This window comes from Apodemus sylvaticus, chromosome 11, assembly GCF_947179515.1.
Source record: "Apodemus sylvaticus chromosome 11, mApoSyl1.1, whole genome shotgun sequence".
Lineage (NCBI taxonomy): Eukaryota > Metazoa > Chordata > Mammalia > Rodentia > Muridae > Apodemus > Apodemus sylvaticus.
Genome location: NC_067482.1, coordinates 73,818,220 through 73,836,285, shown reverse-complemented (window position 1 = coordinate 73,836,285; position 18,066 = coordinate 73,818,220). Strand labels below are relative to the sequence as shown.

Genomic DNA, 18,066 nt, shown 5'->3' with positions numbered 1-18,066 from the left:
CCATAGCCACCATTTGGAGTATTAAAATGCTGAAAGGGTGGTAGGAGACTTGGCAGTTCTTGAAGTCGACTACATCCGTCGTGAAACAAGCCATTTTAACTTTAGTCCTGTGGGGATGTAAAACTAGAAAAGGTTCCAGCCAGCTCAGAAAGAAAGGCAACAAGGACCCACAGTGCTTGGTGAGGTGATGGGAGAGAGGGATCTCCAGGTTTATAGGAGCCTCAGTGCCATGTGGACGGTGTTTCAGGACCACGGACAACGCCCACCACACTGATCCCTGCCTTGAGCCCAGAACACTACTGTCAGAGGGCTGTGCCTGGGGACCCTCTGTTTATGCAAGTGTTCCCTTCCCTGCATTTATAGCGTTGTAAATTTCCACTTATAGTTTGAGAACCCAGCCCAGTCCCCTCTCTGATGACACAATTACTGTATTTCTTTGCCTAATGACAGCTTTAAGTCTCTGCTATTTTTTTAGATAACCACAAATAGCAGCCAGTGATTTTAGGTCTTAGTTAGGCAAGGGCAGCACCTCTTTCTCTTCCTGTGACAATTCACAGATCATAGTAGGTTTCTATGCAGTTTCCAGCAGCCGCCTTTGTGGAAAGGTTCAATTTCATTCCCACTGTGTAGGAAGAGAGCAGGACCCCGTGGGAGGTAGGATTCTGTAATGTAATTCCTCTTGGGAATAGATATGCTTTATGATCTAGACTCATATCCAGCTGAGCCTTAATGCAACTGACTTTCTGGTTGTATGAATAAGAATGTCTGAAGTGTTTAGTTAATTTCTGTAGTATAGCACCACTAAGTATTTCAGATCTGTGTAGAGGACAAAGGCCCCTGCCAGCATGGCCCTCTCCTGTAGTTCTGGTACCTGAGCATTCAGATAATGCTGGGCTTGGAGCAGACGCCCTCCCGTGGCCTGGGCCACCCTCCTACTCACAAGACTCTTGCTAGTAGAAGTGGTTTTGCTGCCTAGTGCTGGGCTCAGACAGACCCTTCAAAAGAGGCATTCAGCAGCCCCACCCTTTGTGAGCCTGTGCTCTGGGCATGCCCCTCTCCAGCCAGTGGGGCAAGGCCTCCAGAGACTAAAAGCAGGAGAGAGCAATCTGTCATCTGTCAGCCTCTCTCATGCTCCCTCTCTTTTCTGTCTCCCTCCCCCATTCACCCCTCTTTTCCTTGTAGATCCTCCTGTTTCGTTCTCTTCTCATTCCTCCCTCTTCACACTTCTTTCTTCTTCCCTCCCTTCCCTGCTGCCGTCTGAGACCTGCCTCTCCTGCTCAGCATGTGTTTGCTGACTCCTGTGAGGTCCCATGCTGGCACTTGGGAATGCAGAGATCCGATGCACAGGGCTCTATGGCTATAAAGTGAGGGCGGCTTAGCAGGGCACGGCTGTGTGTATGCAGGCAGGGGCGGTGCAGGGGTCTCGGGGAAGGTGTGTACCCTACTGCAGCCATGACGGGGAGAGCACCAGGGCCATTTAGTCCCAGAAGACCCATTTCTCCTCCAAGTACCTCCAGGTGAATGCTATGTTTTCCTCTATCATTTTATCATCTGTCCTTAAAACTCCCGGGAAACTCTGTGAATATCCAGTGATAAGCCGTCAGTGGTGTGACTATGCCATCACATTAGATTCTGCATCCCTTAACGTATATACTTGTTTTGTTCTTTTCCTGGAGACATTGTCCCGGCACCCAGTTTCGGGGTCACTTGATATATGTTGCAACCCCCTTTTCTTACCTTCAGTTCACAGGACAATATAAGGTGACCAGTGACCTTCCCTCCATTTCATCGTAGTTTACCCTCCCTCGTCACCATCACGCAGAGAGCAGACTCATTCTGGTGAGGAGCATTCACGGCCCCGGGGTCTCACACCTTTCTCCGTTCCCCGCTCTGGTTACAGACATTCATGGGCTCAGTGTTTCGTGCTTCAGCCAACCACAGATGGAGAACAGTGAACAGAATGTGCATCTGCTCTTAGCATGGTCTCCCCCCTCCCCCTCCAGGTTATACTCCGCTAACAGCATAGCCTGACGGCCATTGCCATGATGCTTCCATTGGTCCAGTGCTATACATAACCCAGGATGACATAAATCCGTGGGACGTTGGATGCCAGTACCGAACCATTTATACAAGGGAGTGAGAACCTGTGTGACATTTGTGGGTGGTTCTGGGGCCAAATCTTTCTTGCATATGTGGCGGCTATACCCAGCCAAAGGACTCCACGTGTAAATGGTTACCTGTGAAAGACAGTTCTTGCCACAGGAAGTGGCTGAGACTATACATCTGCCAGGCCTGAGCTCAGCACTGTTCTTGCCTCCAGTCGTTCCCAGTTGGCTGTCTGCTCTGGTATAGCTCTCACACAAGGCGGAGTGAGGGTGAGCACCAGGTTGGGTACAGCTACCTCCTGCTTCTTGTTGCTGTGGACTGAGACAGCACTTCCCAGAATAGTCCATTCAGCAGTTCAATTTCTTCCTGATGTCTTCTCAAGGTGTTTCATTTTATGTCTATTTACTGAGACAGGAGGTGGCCACACTACCATGTTCTTTTTTAAATGCATGAATCTTATGCATTGATGTTTAAAATATTTACTTGCACATAGATTATGTAAATGTAATGATTTTTTTTTTTGTATAGTAAAACTTACCTGGTGCCTAGTTCATGAGGGATTATTTGTTTATTGATTCGATTTTGCTGCACTGGAGATGGAGCCCACGTCCTTGTGCATGCCCTGCAAATATTTTCTCACTGACCTACAACCTAAGCCCAGTGATGTGTGTATGTATGTGTGTGTGTGTGTGTATGCACATATGTATGTTATGTGTGTGGAAGCCACAGGACACCCATGAGTGTCATTCCCCAAGTGCTATTTGCCTTTTGTTTCTTGAAACCAAGTCTCTCCTTCATGTGTAATTCACTGACTGTATTAGATTGGTTGGCTAGGGAGCTGCAGGCATCTGCCTGCCTCCTCCTTGGTGTGGGGATTACAATCATAACACTTCTGGCTTTCTTGAAGCGGGTTCTGGAGATGGAACTTACTTTTGAGCTCACAAGGCAGGCAACTTTATTGACTGAGCCATCTCCTCTGCCCCACATGTGAGTTTTTATGACGAGAAAAGGGAGTTTTAGAATGCAAAGTCCTTGGATCAGAGTTATAATATTTCTAAATTTCATCTGCTCATGGGGAGTCATGAAATCTAAAGTATGAAGATATTTTAAATGAAGATATTTTTAAATGTGCTGCAGTGTGGTTTGGTGGATCCCATATGGACAGGAAGTTAAGAGTCCTTGAGTCTGACCTGCGAGAGCCTTGGTTACTTACACCGAGCTGGGCCACCCATGTTCCTGAGTTTAATCTGTCTGATACATGCCATTCCGTGTATCAGTTACAAAGAACACAACTGTCAACACACTTTTCCTGGATATCTTCTATGGATATTATCCCACTAACCTGACTGCCCCTACCCTGTTCGTGGGAGGTGTGAAGCTTCCATGGAAGAAGCTATATACAAAGTTCTTCAGAGTCTTCGCATGCTGTCGGGTTAGGGCTTAGTGAGGAGACTGATGGCTTCCTGTGTACCAGGGGGGATGTTCTGAACTTGCTACACCTGGGAACCTACAGACCATGATGGCACTTTCCGGGTGTCTCTGAACTGGAGTTTAGCATCAACAGTTCTGAAAACTCCTGTTCAGGGCTGGGAAGGTGGTTCACTTGGTAAGGGCTGAAGTAGAAGAGTAAACTTGGTCCCTAGACATACACAAAACAAAACAAAACAACCAACCCCCAGCCCCCCCCCCAAAAAAACCAGGCAAAGGTGATGGCTCAGTTGGTAAGTGCTGGTGTGGAGAACCTGAATTTGGTCCCCGAAATGCACAGGAAAAGCCTGACATGGTGGCATTCCTGTAATCACAGCACGGGGTAGACAGAGGTGGGTGAATCCCTGCGGCTCCTCAGCCTAACCTAATTGGGAGGGTCCAAGCCAATGAGAGGCTGTTTCAAAAGAGCAAGACTGAATTCTGGAAGATGACACTAGACCTCCATACATGTGTACACAGTCTAAATGCACATGTATTCCCCCACATGCATAGAGAGAGAGAAAGAGAGAGAGAGAGAGAGAGAGAGAGAGAGAGAGACAGAGACAGAGAGACAGAGAGACAGAGAGACAGAGACAGACAGAGAGAGGGGAGGACTGTTAAAAAGCAGTGTAGCAACCATTTTCAAGAAGGAAGACAGATAGAAATCTCAGTTCTTGCCTTGTGAAATGCATTCTCTCCTACAGATTTCCTGGTGTCTGTCCCCTGGCGCTCCCTCTCATATACAGAATCTAGAGTGAGATGGGGATGTGTTTGAGTACAGGCTCTGCTTTATGATTCTGGAAACACAGAGAACACAGAGCTGGCTGGGGCTGACCCGGCACGCTGCATTTAAATGCCTTCTTTCAGGCTGTGCCTGAGAAGCCCACTATTAAATGTGACAAGGCAGACACTGCTCCCTGCTGTGTAGCAGCTGTGGGTGACTCATGTTTGCCTGCTTCTGGTGCTGGAGAAACATCACCTCCCACGCGTCTGTGCTGCCCCAGACACTCAGGGCCCAGTCCTCTTCTGTCTGATGCTTTGCACTGTCCTCCAAGGTCTCATGGAGTTGCAACATCTTTTCTGCCTCCTTCAGGAACACAGGACAGGAGGTTGGACTGGAGGAGAACTACTGACTTCGCACCTCTCATTTTAGAGACATTACAGTTGGGGACTGGGGGTTGCTTCATATTTTTTCCCTTTGAACAAATGATGTCATCTCTTTTCACTATCCTCACATACTCATCTTTCAAGGACCAGTTCAGGTACCCCAGCATACCCGTCTATCCACCATCCTTCAGTATTTCTATCCATCCATCCATCTGTACATCCACACACCCATCCATCTTCCTCTGATCTATCCATCCTTTCATCCACCTAATAATTCATTTTCCATGTCATCCATCCATCCTTAATATATCTATTTACCCTCCCTCCCTTCCTTCCTTCCTTCCTTCCTTCCTTCCTTCCTTCCTTCCTTCCTTCCTTCCTTCCTTCTTCCTTCTTTTCCTCCTTCAATATATGGATCTGTGCTGATTAGTCTTTACAGTGAAGTTGATACAATCTAGGATCATCTGAGAAGAAGGAAAGTTAGTTGAGAGACTCCCTATATCAGATGGTCCATGGGCAAGTCTGTGGGGGCACTGTTTTGATTAGTAATTGATTTGGGAAGGCCCAGCCCATTGCTTGTGGCACCATTCCCAGGCAGGTATTATAGGATGTAACATAAGTCAGTGAGCAAGCTAATAAATAGCTTTCCTCCATGGTTCCTGCCTCTAAGCTCCTGCCTTGACTTCCTTGTCTGACTTCCCTCAGTGGTGGCTTCTAACCTGGAAGTTAAAGTGAACCCTTTGCACCAACGAGTTATTTTTGGTCAATGTAGTATCACTACAACAACTTAGAATCTAATGGGGCAAGGCACACATTAGCCAGACATGGATAGAGCCCGTTTGACATATGCTCTTGTAAGAGCTGTGGAAACAGAAAGCAGCTGTGATGTGTAGGCTCTACTGGCAGGTGACAATATGCGATACTGTCTCAGATGTCTCTGTGGTGTAGGGTCTGAGTGATGCTGCAAGCTTCAGGACCCCGATGATTTGTTTCTGCACAGCAAGCCCCAGGTTCCTTAGCTGGCCTTGCTCATCTCCTCATCTCTCACAGTAGCTACCATGATAGAGAGAGCATTAGGATCATGGTCCTTGGCATCATCAGCTTGTCCTAAGGATTTCAAGGTTCTGGTAGGTTCCAGTTTAACTGGATCCATACTAGTTGTATTTGGTATTTCACACCTGCCTCTTTTCTCTGTTTCCACTGCCAGCTTCCTAGGTTCCCCTCAGATACCCTGCTCTCCCCCAGGTGGTTCTGTCTGGGCCCAGTTTCAGGAGACTGGATTCTTCTGGTTCTCTGTCAGACTCTCCCTCCTCAAGGGGAGGGGGAGCTTGAGGCACAGCTTGAGTAGCCATGGAAACAGCAAATGAGTGCACAGCAAAAATGGATAGCCTCAAAAAGATAAACGAACCAATCTTAATGCTGGACAATGTCCTTGGTGAAATGAACCCACACTTATGGGTCTGCAAGGCAGAGTATCCTGTAGGCATTTAAAATCAGAATCATGAGGAACATGTTGTAACTTGGGACACACCCATGGCAAAATGGGAAGAAAAAAGCAGCAACTTTCCCTGTCTCTGGGCTTCACACCATCTTCAGTGTGTCTATGTAACACATCTCTCCCTCCTAGCTGCCTCCTTTCCCATTGCCTGCTGTGGGCCAGCTCTGCTTAACCTATCTACACATCAGAACCTGCCCTACCTAACCCCAGATGAAGGAAGACACACTCTTGCCCCTCTGACCCTGGCAAGCCCCATGGCTTCTTAAACATTGTCCTCTCACCTGTCAGCCCAGAAGAGCAGACCCAGACGCCCCATGTGTCCTTTAGCTTTTCAGAGCTTGGCCCTGACCAGGAGCCAAAATAATAAATCAGCCAACATGTGACTCCGGCAGGGGGAGGTCAGGATGGATGGTCTACAGTCACAGCGAGCAGTACGAAAACATCAAAATGTGTGGCCTCGGGCCACTTGTGAGGGGAACATGCTTTTAAATCTTTTTATTATCTTTTACAATTCTCTGAACACAATTATTATCCTACTAAAAAGTGGCTTATGAAATTTTTATTTTACAAATGACCTAGTTTCTCTAATGTGTGGAAGCCACGGGGGGGGGGGGTAGTGTAGGCAGCAGGGGCCCAGAGAACTCAGTGTAGGTGCACTGGAGGCTTCCTGTCCCTGCTTCCTCCACAAGCACAAAGACATTTTTGAGCAGGTCAGTAAGACTGAATATGATCTGTTCAGATGTTGGGATAAGGGAATCAGTACTCTCTGAATTGGCAGGCAGGCATGTAGGCAAGGCTCTGGAGCAGTAACTGAGAGGTTACATCCTGATCTGAAAGTTGGAGGCAGAGAGTGAGAGAAACTGGCCTTTGAATGGGTTTTTGAAACCTCAAAGCCCACCTCCAGTGACATACCTCCTTCAACAAGGCCACACCTCCTAATCCTTCCCAAACAGTTCCACCTACTATGGACCAAGCATTTAGATATATAAGACTATGGGGGCCATTCTTAGTCAAGTCATTGCAATGCTCATAAACATAAAATAAAAATAAATAAGTCCTTAAAGGCCAAAACAGTCAAAAGAACATATAGTCTTGTCTTTGCCATTGGTCTAATATATCGTTTTGCTTTTCAGAGTGACCGGCTCCTCATCAGAGGTGGACGCATCATCAACGATGACCAGTCCTTCTACGCCGATGTCTACCTAGAAGATGGACTCATAAAGTGGGTTGGCCAGAACAGATCTATTACATTAACAGTCATGTTGGGTGTGGGGTGGGTGGTGGCTGGGTTTCATCATGAATTCTGGGGGACCCATAATCTGAAGGATCATGATCATCTCTGTCCCCATTGCTGTGATGGCACCATTGCTGCTCTCTACCTTTGATATGAGGTGGCATAGATTTCCTACCCAACTCTTCCCCTGGGGTCTAGAAGAGGAAAGGGGGAGAGGAGAAGGCCACCATAGGACCACTCTGGAATCCAGTATAGGAACAATGGGAGGAGTGTCAGGGTGGAAAGGGCCCTGCCAGTAGGACTATCCTGGAACCCTGTGTGCTGGAGGAGGAGGAGGAGGAGGAGGAGGAGGAGGAGGAGGAGGAGGAGGAGGAGGAGATGAAAGAGGATGGGAGGAGGAGGATGGGGTTATGGGCTGCAATAGAAGACACCACTATGCAAAATACAGTGAAGCATGGGGCTCAGGAATGTGGGCTGGCTCTTGCCTCCACTTCTTTCCATCTTTGGAAACTAGAGAAGCCAGTAGGGTGGTAAGACTGGGTGCTTCTTGGGCACCCTAGCACGGTGCTGAGCCATGCCATCTGAGGTTCTGTGGATACGCTCATCACAAGTCAGCGTAAAGCACCGGACTGTGCTGCGTCTGGCGGGAATTCATTTGGACCACTGCCCTTCCATTTTGCAAGAATACAGGGCAGTGAGATTATCCTTACCATGTGAATAGGAATTTCAGCTGTGCAGAAGGTGCCCAGCGCTCAGTAGGGTCGCTTCTGTACTTAACAGACCACCTGTCTTCCTTGGCCTCCTTCGGTTTTTGCGGGATCCCACGTGCTTGGAGGAGAGACTCTGAGCTCAGGTGGGAACTGTGTAAGGGAGTTGGACAGCACTCATCACAGCTGTCACATTCATGCTTTGGATGTCCCTTTGACACTCCTCCCCACATTCCATGCTGCAGGTTCTAGCTGTGGGGCAGCTCTTGTGCCATGCCAAGGTTCTTCAGAAGAACCCAATTGTTACAGATGCTCTGTGGGCCTGCTCATCTGGCCCATCCTTACGCTGTTCATTCTTACCTCTGAAGCCTGAGGCATCTGTGTTCTGCCTGCGATGGCTGCTCATTGGGGCTGGCATTAGGATTACCAAGGCAGTGTTTTTCTCTTCATTATTGATGTCTTTATCCAGTGTAGAAAAGTCAGGAGGAGTTTAGAGTATCTGGGTTTGGTTTTCAAGTCAATTTGCTGGCATTTGGACCTAATGATGTCATCCAAGTGAGGGCGTTGGAAGATGCTTGAGTTCCCATTCTGGTCTGACTGAGGCTGGCCCTGGTGTCTTGACATTTGCACAAGGGCCAGGTTATAGTTGCTGTGGGTTGCTTCTCTCAAGCCTGTTGTGAGGTTTCCTCCTGGGAGATGATTCTAGGTCCCTGTCTCAGGAGGGACAAGATTGCTGGCCAACACAGCATGCTTGGTCATGTCAGCCTGGCCCTCTGGGAAGCTAGAAGTCTCTCTTGTGGTTATCATTTTTGGGCAGCATTGCTGGGTAGATCCAGGAGCTTTTGTGATATTCACAGCTGGGCTGTGATTGTGTGACTAAGGGGAGGGAGCAGTGCCCAGTGTGTGTAACCCCGTCCACAACCCAGAGCTGTAACACACACAAATTGTTCAAGCTCAAGTCACAGATCAAGATAACGCAGGTCCCTCTAAGAAGGCTTCTCTTGTTCATAGATAATATCTTTGCCCTGTGGCCTCTCAGGCTTATCCCTCTGTATGCTCCATTGTCCTAACAGCTGCTTAAAAAGGTAAATTATTTTATATTTTTGAGATTAATATAATTACATTTCTTCCCTTTCTTTTCCTCCCTCCAAACTCTTCCTTGTATTCCCTCTTATTCTCTTTCAAATCCATGACCTCTTTCTTCATTTATTATTATATATGTGCATGTATATATATATATATTCCCAAATATAACCTGTTCAGTCTGTATAATGTTTCCTGTATCTATGTTTCCAGCGCTGACCATTTGGTATCAGATAACCAATTGGTGTGCATTTCCCTGGGGAAGACTATCGCCCTTGTCCTCAGCTATCCTAAGTTGCCCATAGTTCTTTGTGTAGGGTTGAGGCCTCATGAATTGTCTCCATCCCCTTTGGCATGGCCAGTGCTGTTGTCCTTCTTCAGTTCAGGTTTGGTCAGTCCTGTCAGGGTGACTTTATGTGTGTAGCTCTTCTGACATCACTAGGAGACACAATCTGAGAACAAACTCCCTGATCCTCTTACAGTTTTCCAGTCCCTCTTCGCAATGTTTCCTGAGCTTTGGGTGTAGGAATGTTTTGTGGATGTTTCCCCTTGGGACTGGTCTCCACAAGCTCTGTGCTTTGATTGGTTGTGGTTCTGTAGTATTCTCTCTCTGTGTGAAGAGAGGCTTAGATGAAGGTCGAGGACGATACTTACCTGTGGGTATAAGGACAAATGTGTAGATTGTTTTTAGGAATTATGCTGGTTTAATAGTGGCTTCATGTTCTTCTCCAAGAACCATGACTTTACGAGCTCTGGATAGAAAACATATGCTTTGAGGAGCTGATATTGTACAGTTGGCTGCCTTCCATTGTTTTGTTAAAAACAAACAACAACAGAACCCAACTAAACAAAATAAAACCAAGATTTCTCTGTTATTTGCCTCTAGACAAATAGGAGAGAACCTGATTGTTCCTGGTGGAGTGAAGACTATCGAGGCTAATGGCCGAATGGTCATTCCCGGGGGCATCGATGTCAACACTTACCTGCAGAAGCCCTCCCAGGGCATGACCTCAGCTGATGACTTCTTCCAGGGCACTAAAGCAGCGCTGGCAGGCGGAACCACCATGATCAGTGAGTTGCACTTTCCCTGGTCTTAGGGACATGGTCCGTGAGCTCTGCCCTCCCCATCAGTACACACTGGTGTTCGGTGCACCTGGCCTTGTGCTCAGGGTGGCACGTAACTCCTTGTCACACCCTACCACAATAAATATAGATCATTGCTGCGGATGGATGCCTCTCATCCAGAACAAAAAGAGTTCAAACATGGGGGAGGTTAAATCTCTAAAAGTTATTTTACTGTGTATCTGAGTGAGATTGTTACCCATGTGGTGCGTTCAGATTGGGTGTTTGCAGGTTCTTGGCCTCTTATTCAAGGAATTGAAACAAAAGCTGTGTTGCTTTGCAAAAAGTATGGGAGAAGTGTTATTCAAAGCAGATAACTCTGTATCGGAACAGGTCAGAATGCCCTGAGGAGGCAAGGACCCCCAAGAGCCTCATTATTATTCGGGGCTTCCTTTTATGGGGGTTTAGGGAGTTGTGGTTGCTAAGGGCCATGGGGAGGGTGGTTATGTTGTGACTTATAGTGTAGACTACATACTTACTTTTCTACTGTACAAAGCCCTTCCCACAAGGGATCTGATTTTAATCATATACATTTCCAAGTATGCATAGGCATAAGGTGGTAAAGGGGAGCTTCTCCCTAAAAGTTTCTGGTGAGGACACAGTTTGCTTTATTGTACATGCCCCCTGAACCAGTTCAGACTGAATAGGCTTTTCCAGTCTCCTACCTGGGCATAAGGAGACCACGGTTGGATAGAACCTAAGATTAATGGTTGTTAAAGGAAGGAAAAATCTTTTCCATTGTTCAGAGAGGTGTGTGCATACAGCTCAATGCACCAAGAGTCCTAGGCTGCTAACAGGTTGCTAGGCATGTTATTCAGAGTGGTGTGTGTGTGTGTGTGTGTGTGTGTGTGTGTGTGTGTGTATGTGTCTGTGTGTGTGTGTGAATAGTATGTGCAGGTGAGAGTCTCAGGTTACCAAGTAAATTATTATTTATTGGTGTAAATATTATTTAAGGCTGTGCATAGCCCAAGCCAAGTGGAATCCCAGGATGGTAAGCTGTTCCATATGGCCGCTTGCCTTAAAATGCCTAGTGACTCACGGAGACTGGGGATGTTATATTAAAGGTGTATATTTGAGCTTATAGTTTTGGAAAACTGAAAGTTCAAGATTCAGTGGGCCCCTCCATTCAGCCTCTGGAGAGGGACTCCTGAGTCACGTACTCCTGGCAAAAAGTGTCATCATACGAATGTCATCTGTGATGGGAGGGGATCACAAGGCAGGACTTATTCTGTCAAAGGCATGAGCTCACTGAGTGATCCTAGCATCAATATCTTCTACCAGCACAAATGTTGCTGTTCAGTCACCTTCTGTTAGGCTCAACCTCTTAAAAGCTCCAACACAGGAATCCTGGGGCTCCAGCTTCAGACACAGAAATACTTGATGGACCCACTCAGCTCACATCTACACTGACTCTGAAGCACCATATTCTGCACTCATAGATGTGGACAGGAGGAGAGTAGAGCTGCAGTGGTCACCCCAGGCTCTGGGCCACTCCGTTTATGGAACTCATGCAAATGCACTACCGTCCACTCATGACTCAAGCCAGGAAGCAGGATGGTCTGTGAGGCCTCCAGCCTCCTCTTTCAGCCATAGCCCTCCCCTTGCTCTGATTCCTACCCACATAGGCTGAACTAAGTCACAGGGCCAGGCCCAACTTCCCTGAAGAACGGTCTGCCTCAGCGAGGCAGGGAGACATTGGAGAGGGCAGAAAGCCTTGGGCCGACCAAGCCCAGGTCACTGCGGCACCCTGCCCCTTCTGTTGTGATGAGGTCTTCCTTTAAAAGGCAAGAGTTAGTTGTAATATTCATCTGCCGAGCCCCGCTTCCAGGCAGCTCATTTTCAGCCGTACCTATCCCTGCAGTGCCTACAAGAGACTACACACGGCAATTGCCAGCAGAGCCATATGAGCTCTGAGAGCCAGGAAGGCACTGACTAGGAGAGGGGATGAACCTAGACATTAGACTAGAGTGATCTTGAAATTGATCCTTAGAAACTACACAAGGAGCCGTGCGGTGGTGGTGCACACCTGCAATCCCAGCACTCAGGGAGGCAGAGGCAGGTGGATTTCTGAGTTCAAGGCCAGCCTGATCTACAGAGTGAGCTCCAGGACAGCCAGGAATATACAGAGAAACCCTGTCTCGAATAAACCAAAACCAAAACCAAAACCAAAACCAAACCAAAAAACAAACAAACAAAAAAAAACTACACAAGGATGGGCCTGGACTCAGCCTTGAGTAGCCTCAGCAGGCTAGGTATTAGGATTAACATTCCTAATGGTGGAGTCTGGTATCAGTCATGATGGAAAACTCGATGATGATAGTGAAGATTTCAATGGACATAACTTTGATGATAGTGATGTTGATGATAGTTTTAGTAATGGTGGTGGTATTAACAGATATGATAGAGGTGATGGTAGTGGTGATATTGATTTGGGCATATTGTGATGATGATGATGGCAATGGAGATGATGGTTGAGATGATGATTATGATTATAATTATGATGATGGTGATGGTAGTTTTCTAGTTACTTAATTTTTTTTATTTATTTTTTGCTCTGATGAACCATCATGACTAAGGCAGCGTATAAAAAACTTAATTAGGGCTTCCATTTTGCTGTGAAGGGATACCATGACCATAGCAACTCTTACAAAGGAAAGTATTTAATAGGGGCTGACTTATAGCTCAGAAGTTAGTCTATTATCAATTTGATGGGAAGCCTGGCAGCATGCAGGCAAACATGGTACTGAAGAGGTGCTGAGAGGTTCTAAATCTGGCTCCACAGGCAGCATGGAGAGAGAGCCATTGGGCTTGGCTTGAGCTTCTGAAACCTTAAAGTGTATCCCCTGTGACACATTTCCTCCAACAAGCCCACACTTACTTCAACAAAGCCATGCCTCCTCATAGTGCCACTCCCTATAAGTCTCTGGGGACCATTTTCATTCAAACCTCCACAGTTGGGCTTACAGTTACAGAGTGTTATGTCAATGATGGCAGAGCAAAGTAATGGCCACTGCAATAGCTCAGAGCTCACATCTTGATTGAAAGCAGGGGCAGAGAGCAGCAGAGAGCACACTGAAATGGGATGTGTCTTTTGAAACCTCAAAGTCTGCAGCCAGTGACACATCTCCAACCAGACCGCATCTTCTAAACTTCCCCAAATAGTTCTAGCACCTGGGGGCCAAGTATTCAGATGTCCAAGTCTTGTGGGGGACATTTCCTTCAAAGTCCATTCCCTGGTCCCCAGAGACTTGCATGCATACAACAAAGCATGCATTTGGTTGACTTGTATTTCATTTTGCACTTCATACTCTTTTTCAGTGTAGAGCTGAACAAGAGGAATTACTAATAACCACATTACAGAGTCAATATTAGGGTGTCTTGAATTCTCCTCCACCAAAGAAATTCGTCTATTGCTTTTCAGTTTAGCTTCAGGAGAATTCTTAGGTTGAGGTCAAATGACAGGCAGATTCTTTGCCAAAGTATCGCAGGAAAGACTGCTAGCCCAGTGGCTGCTAAAGTCCCCTCTCCTCCCTTGAGATGGGCCTCCTCATAGCCCTCGGCACCGCTGTGTCCCAAGCTCTACTGGAATGACCATGAAGCTCAGCCTATGGCATTCACCTGCTTTTCTAGTCCAAAGCATCAGCGTCTTCCACATTCCCAATAGCCACATGGCCAGATCTGTTTCAGCAATCTTCCATGACCCAGTACCAATTTCTGCCTTGGTTACTTATTGGTGTGACAAAATACTCTGGCCAAGGCATCTTATAAAAGAAAGTGCTTAATTGCAGTTATGGTTCCAAAGGGTCAAAGTCCTTGATGGCATAATGAAGGCATGGTGGCAGGAACAGCTGAGAGCTCACCTCTTGATTATGAACAGCAGGCAGAGAGCATATTGGAAATGGCAGGGAATTGTTTTGAAAACTTCAAGTCCCACTCCCAGTAGCGTTCTTCCTCCAACAAGTTACACCCCTTAATATTCCCCAAACAGCCACCAAATGGGAAACAAGTATCCAAATGCTAGAGATTTCTGGAAGACATTTCATTCAAACTACCACAGTGGTGATATTCATGGGCATGATGGTAGGACTATGATGATGGTTATGGGTTATGATTGGGGTATTGGTTATGGTAATGGTGATAGTGGTGGTGCTGCTGATGGTGGTGGCGGTGGTTGTATAGTGATGCTGATGGGAATGATGGTGATAGAGCTGACTGGTGATTGCAGCAATGATGGTAATATTGATGGGATAGTGGTGGGGATGATCTGGCCACTGATGGAACATCTTGGGCTCTGAGCATCATGACACATGTCTCTCTGTCCCAGTTGACCATGTCGTTCCTGAACCTGGGTCCAGCTTGTTGACTTCCTTTGAGAAATGGCATGAAGCAGCAGACACCAAATCCTGCTGTGACTATTCCCTCCACGTGGACATCACAAGCTGGTACGATGGCGTTCGGGAGGAGCTGGAGGTGCTGGTGCAGGACAAAGGTCAGTAGGAACCCGGAATGGGCCATGAAGTCCCTCCACCCTCCTCTGTGAGCACAACTTAGAGCTACACACTTCTGACAATAGATGGAAGAATGCACTCCCATTTCAGGGAGTCTACTCCTTGAAACCTCAAGGAACCATTCCTAAGACAAGAATAAGTCCTATCTCCATAGCCTGACACAGGACTTCTTTGCTGGTCTAGTTTAAGTTTCTTGGCAGTTGTTACTATGGCTGCGATCCACTGTCACCTGCCTTGCTGATGGCTTCTGCTCAAGCCATTTTCCCCACAGGTGTGTCCTTCTTCTGCCTGACAAATGCTCTTCTTCAAGACCCAGCCCAGCAGAACTCTTTCCCCTTAGTCTGTCAGAACTGCTTTATTCCTAGATACCTGAAGCTGAGTGCGACCTTGTGGGGCACAGCCTTTGCGTTCTCTCTGATTTGTCTGGCTGGCTCTGGGAGTAACTTTTGTGGGTAGACATCTTGGTATCCCACTAGGTTTCCCTCTGTTCAGATTCACACCAGGTGACCCTGCTCATCGCAGACATGTTCAGCTGTTCATTATATAGAGTAGAAATGGGTCAGAGAGACGGGAGGAAAATGAGGACTGGCAGCAGGATGGAACAGGTCAGGACATGCGTGGTCAGTCCAAAGGGGACCTTCTCAAGGTCCCTCCCAAAGAGGAAGTTCCTGTGCTGCAGCGGCTTCAAGGGGTGCTGGGTACACTTTTAAGGTTTACGATACAGGTTATGTTTTTTCATTATAAAAGTATCGTTGTTCCTAATACATAAAAATCAGAAAAGCAAGCGTTTCCCCTCTGCTTCTGCTTCCTATCTCAGTGTGGCATTGGCTAAGCATTATCGCCTCCACTTCCTGTCCATGTCTGAGATTTCTCTCTTATACGGCTGTGCAGTTGATGCAATTTGGAAATCTTTCTCTTCACTAAATGTTTCATGAGTGACATTGCCCTCCATCAGTAACTTTTTAATGGCGCCATTTATGAAATGCAATGGCCAATTTGCTCAACTGTTTGTTTTTAGTGGGTATTTAAGTTTTCTGATTGTTTTATTATAAATTGTGTTCTGGTGAGTATCTTCATACGGAAGCTGTAGTTTGGGATTTTTAGGATTTCTTTAAACATCAAGAAATAAAATCACAAAATGTGAAGGTTTTAGCATTTTTCCAGGACCTTGACTCTCATGGCCAATTGATTTCCTGAAAGATGCTCTGATCCTTGCAGCCGCAGGGCCACATCAGAGTCCCTGGCTCCCGCGTGTTGTACCATCGGGTGTCACTGTATTTGTGGTGCCTTTGCTAATTTCAAGCCAGGGTATCATTGTAGCTTTCCTCACAGTTTTTCAATTGATAATTATACCCCCGTTTTGTGCAGATTTTCCCCATGTGACTACCCAGTTGTCCCTGTTCTAATCAGTTCAGATTCCCCGTGTCTGTGCATGCTCTGCTGACAGGAAGGCATGGTCCTTCCGTGATGGCTGCTGTGACTCTTACTGTATGCACAGTACAGGCTCTGCTGGTAGGAAGGCATGGTTCTTCCATGATGGCTGCTGTGACTCTTACTGCATGCACAGTTGTCACAAGAGAACCTGCCATTGTGATCTCTCTGTCCTCCCAGAGCTCTGGTGACAATGATGTTGCTTCAGTGTCTATGACTATATTGAGGTTTTATATTTTCAGAAAGGCCCATGTCTGCCATGAATACAGTCTCTTAGGCATCTTGTTTGTGCTTCCCTCATGCATGTACTAATTGAGATATTTTTACTTGAGTGTACTTGATTAGTTCATGGTATTTCAATACTAATCTTGGAAGACAATTTTCATTTCTAATTCTTCCCATTATTTTAAGAGAAGGAATTTTTGCAATGCTTGTTTTCTACACATCAGACGCCTCTGGCTTGCTGCTTCTGTTGCTGAGTAGAAGAAGTCTTATTCCCTTTAATACTTTCTCTCAGGCGCTTTCATTCTGCTCCAAATGTTTCCATACTCTGCCTACAAACTTGATTCACACATCGCAGGTCCCAGAGAAGCAAGGCAAAATGGCCTACAAGCCTTGGCCTCTGTCCTCAAGCAAATGAAGAATGAGAAACAGGTCCCCTGCAGTCTGTCCCATGCTCCTGCAAACTGCTCCTCACGACCAAGTCTTAAGCCTTTCTTCCTTTTTAAATCCCTGCCTAGTCTCTGCCTAGAGACTTCAGCACCCTTCTGCCATAGGATTCCCCAGCCTTTTCCATGCTCATGTGTCCTCTGTTCCCAGGGCTGTCTCTCCGTCACAGGATGTGCTTCATGGTACTCCCTGTGGGGAAGAGTCATACACTAGACACAGAAGGCGACTGCACATCCTTTGTGCCACACACCAGAGTGTGGTGTGTACTGGTTATAATACTGAACTTCACCTTGTGTGTTTATACTACAATAAAAAGGGGGGGGGCATTGGGAAGCACATGCTCCCTTTGCATTAGCTGGAGGAAGACACTTTGCAGAAAGGAAGACATCCCTACTGTGCATACCCCTCTCTCTTTTGCATAGTTCCTGGTCTTCTCCTTCTCTACCCACTCCCTCCTTCCTTTACCCTCAGATCCAGTTCAAGTCTGATCTTTCCCGGAGGCTCCAGGGACTGACTGTTACCCCCTATGCTGGGTTTGGTGCCACACTGTAGACCCTATGGCATCTTTCTCTCCTGATAGTTGCTACTGTGCACCAGGGCATTTGTTTTACTGGAAAGACCTTCATCTCTACTCAAATGTGCTTTTCTCCATCTTACCCGCAATAGGTGTCAACTCCTTCCAAGTCTACATGGCGTATAAGGACCTGTACCAGATGTCCGACAGCCAGGTAGGCTTGGCTGCAAGCTTCTCTTCGTCTGTACAGGCCAGAGCCAGCTTTCATCAGCAGGGGAAACCCTTACAGCCTGGGCCTAGGTCTCACTCCCAGCACTAAGTGCAGAGCGACCATTTACCCTCCCTTACCTTTGTTCATTCCTTAAAAGAGATGGGACCTGGGGTCCTAGGTGTGGCGTCTCCCACATAGCTCTCTCTCCCATTCTCTGGGCAGCTCATTAACAAACAGCTGCTTGGAGCCCATTGCAGACATTCAGAAGTCATCTTCTGGACATGTCCTTCCTATAGGTTGGACAATTGGCCTTGGATCTGGGGCGGGGGGCTGGTATCATCACACTGACTCTACAGGGGTGAGCTGTGGCCTTCCTCAAATAATACAAGGCACTGAGTAAGTCAGAGTC

At 46.9% G+C, this 18,066-nt stretch overlaps 1 protein-coding gene across 2 annotated transcripts in view; it reads left to right on the top strand.

Annotated features, from left to right (window-relative positions):
* Positions 1–18,066, top strand: part of Crmp1 (collapsin response mediator protein 1) — a 49,808-nt gene that overhangs the window by 16,029 nt on the left and 15,713 nt on the right. For both annotated transcript variants that reach the window (XM_052199284.1, XM_052199285.1), the window contains exons 2-5: positions 7,312–7,400; positions 10,089–10,273; positions 14,649–14,813; positions 17,599–17,660. In XM_052199284.1, the coding sequence (XP_052055244.1) occupies positions 7,312–7,400; positions 10,089–10,273; positions 14,649–14,813; positions 17,599–17,660 (501 nt within the window). The remainder of the gene's footprint in view (positions 1–7,311; positions 7,401–10,088; positions 10,274–14,648; positions 14,814–17,598; positions 17,661–18,066) is intronic.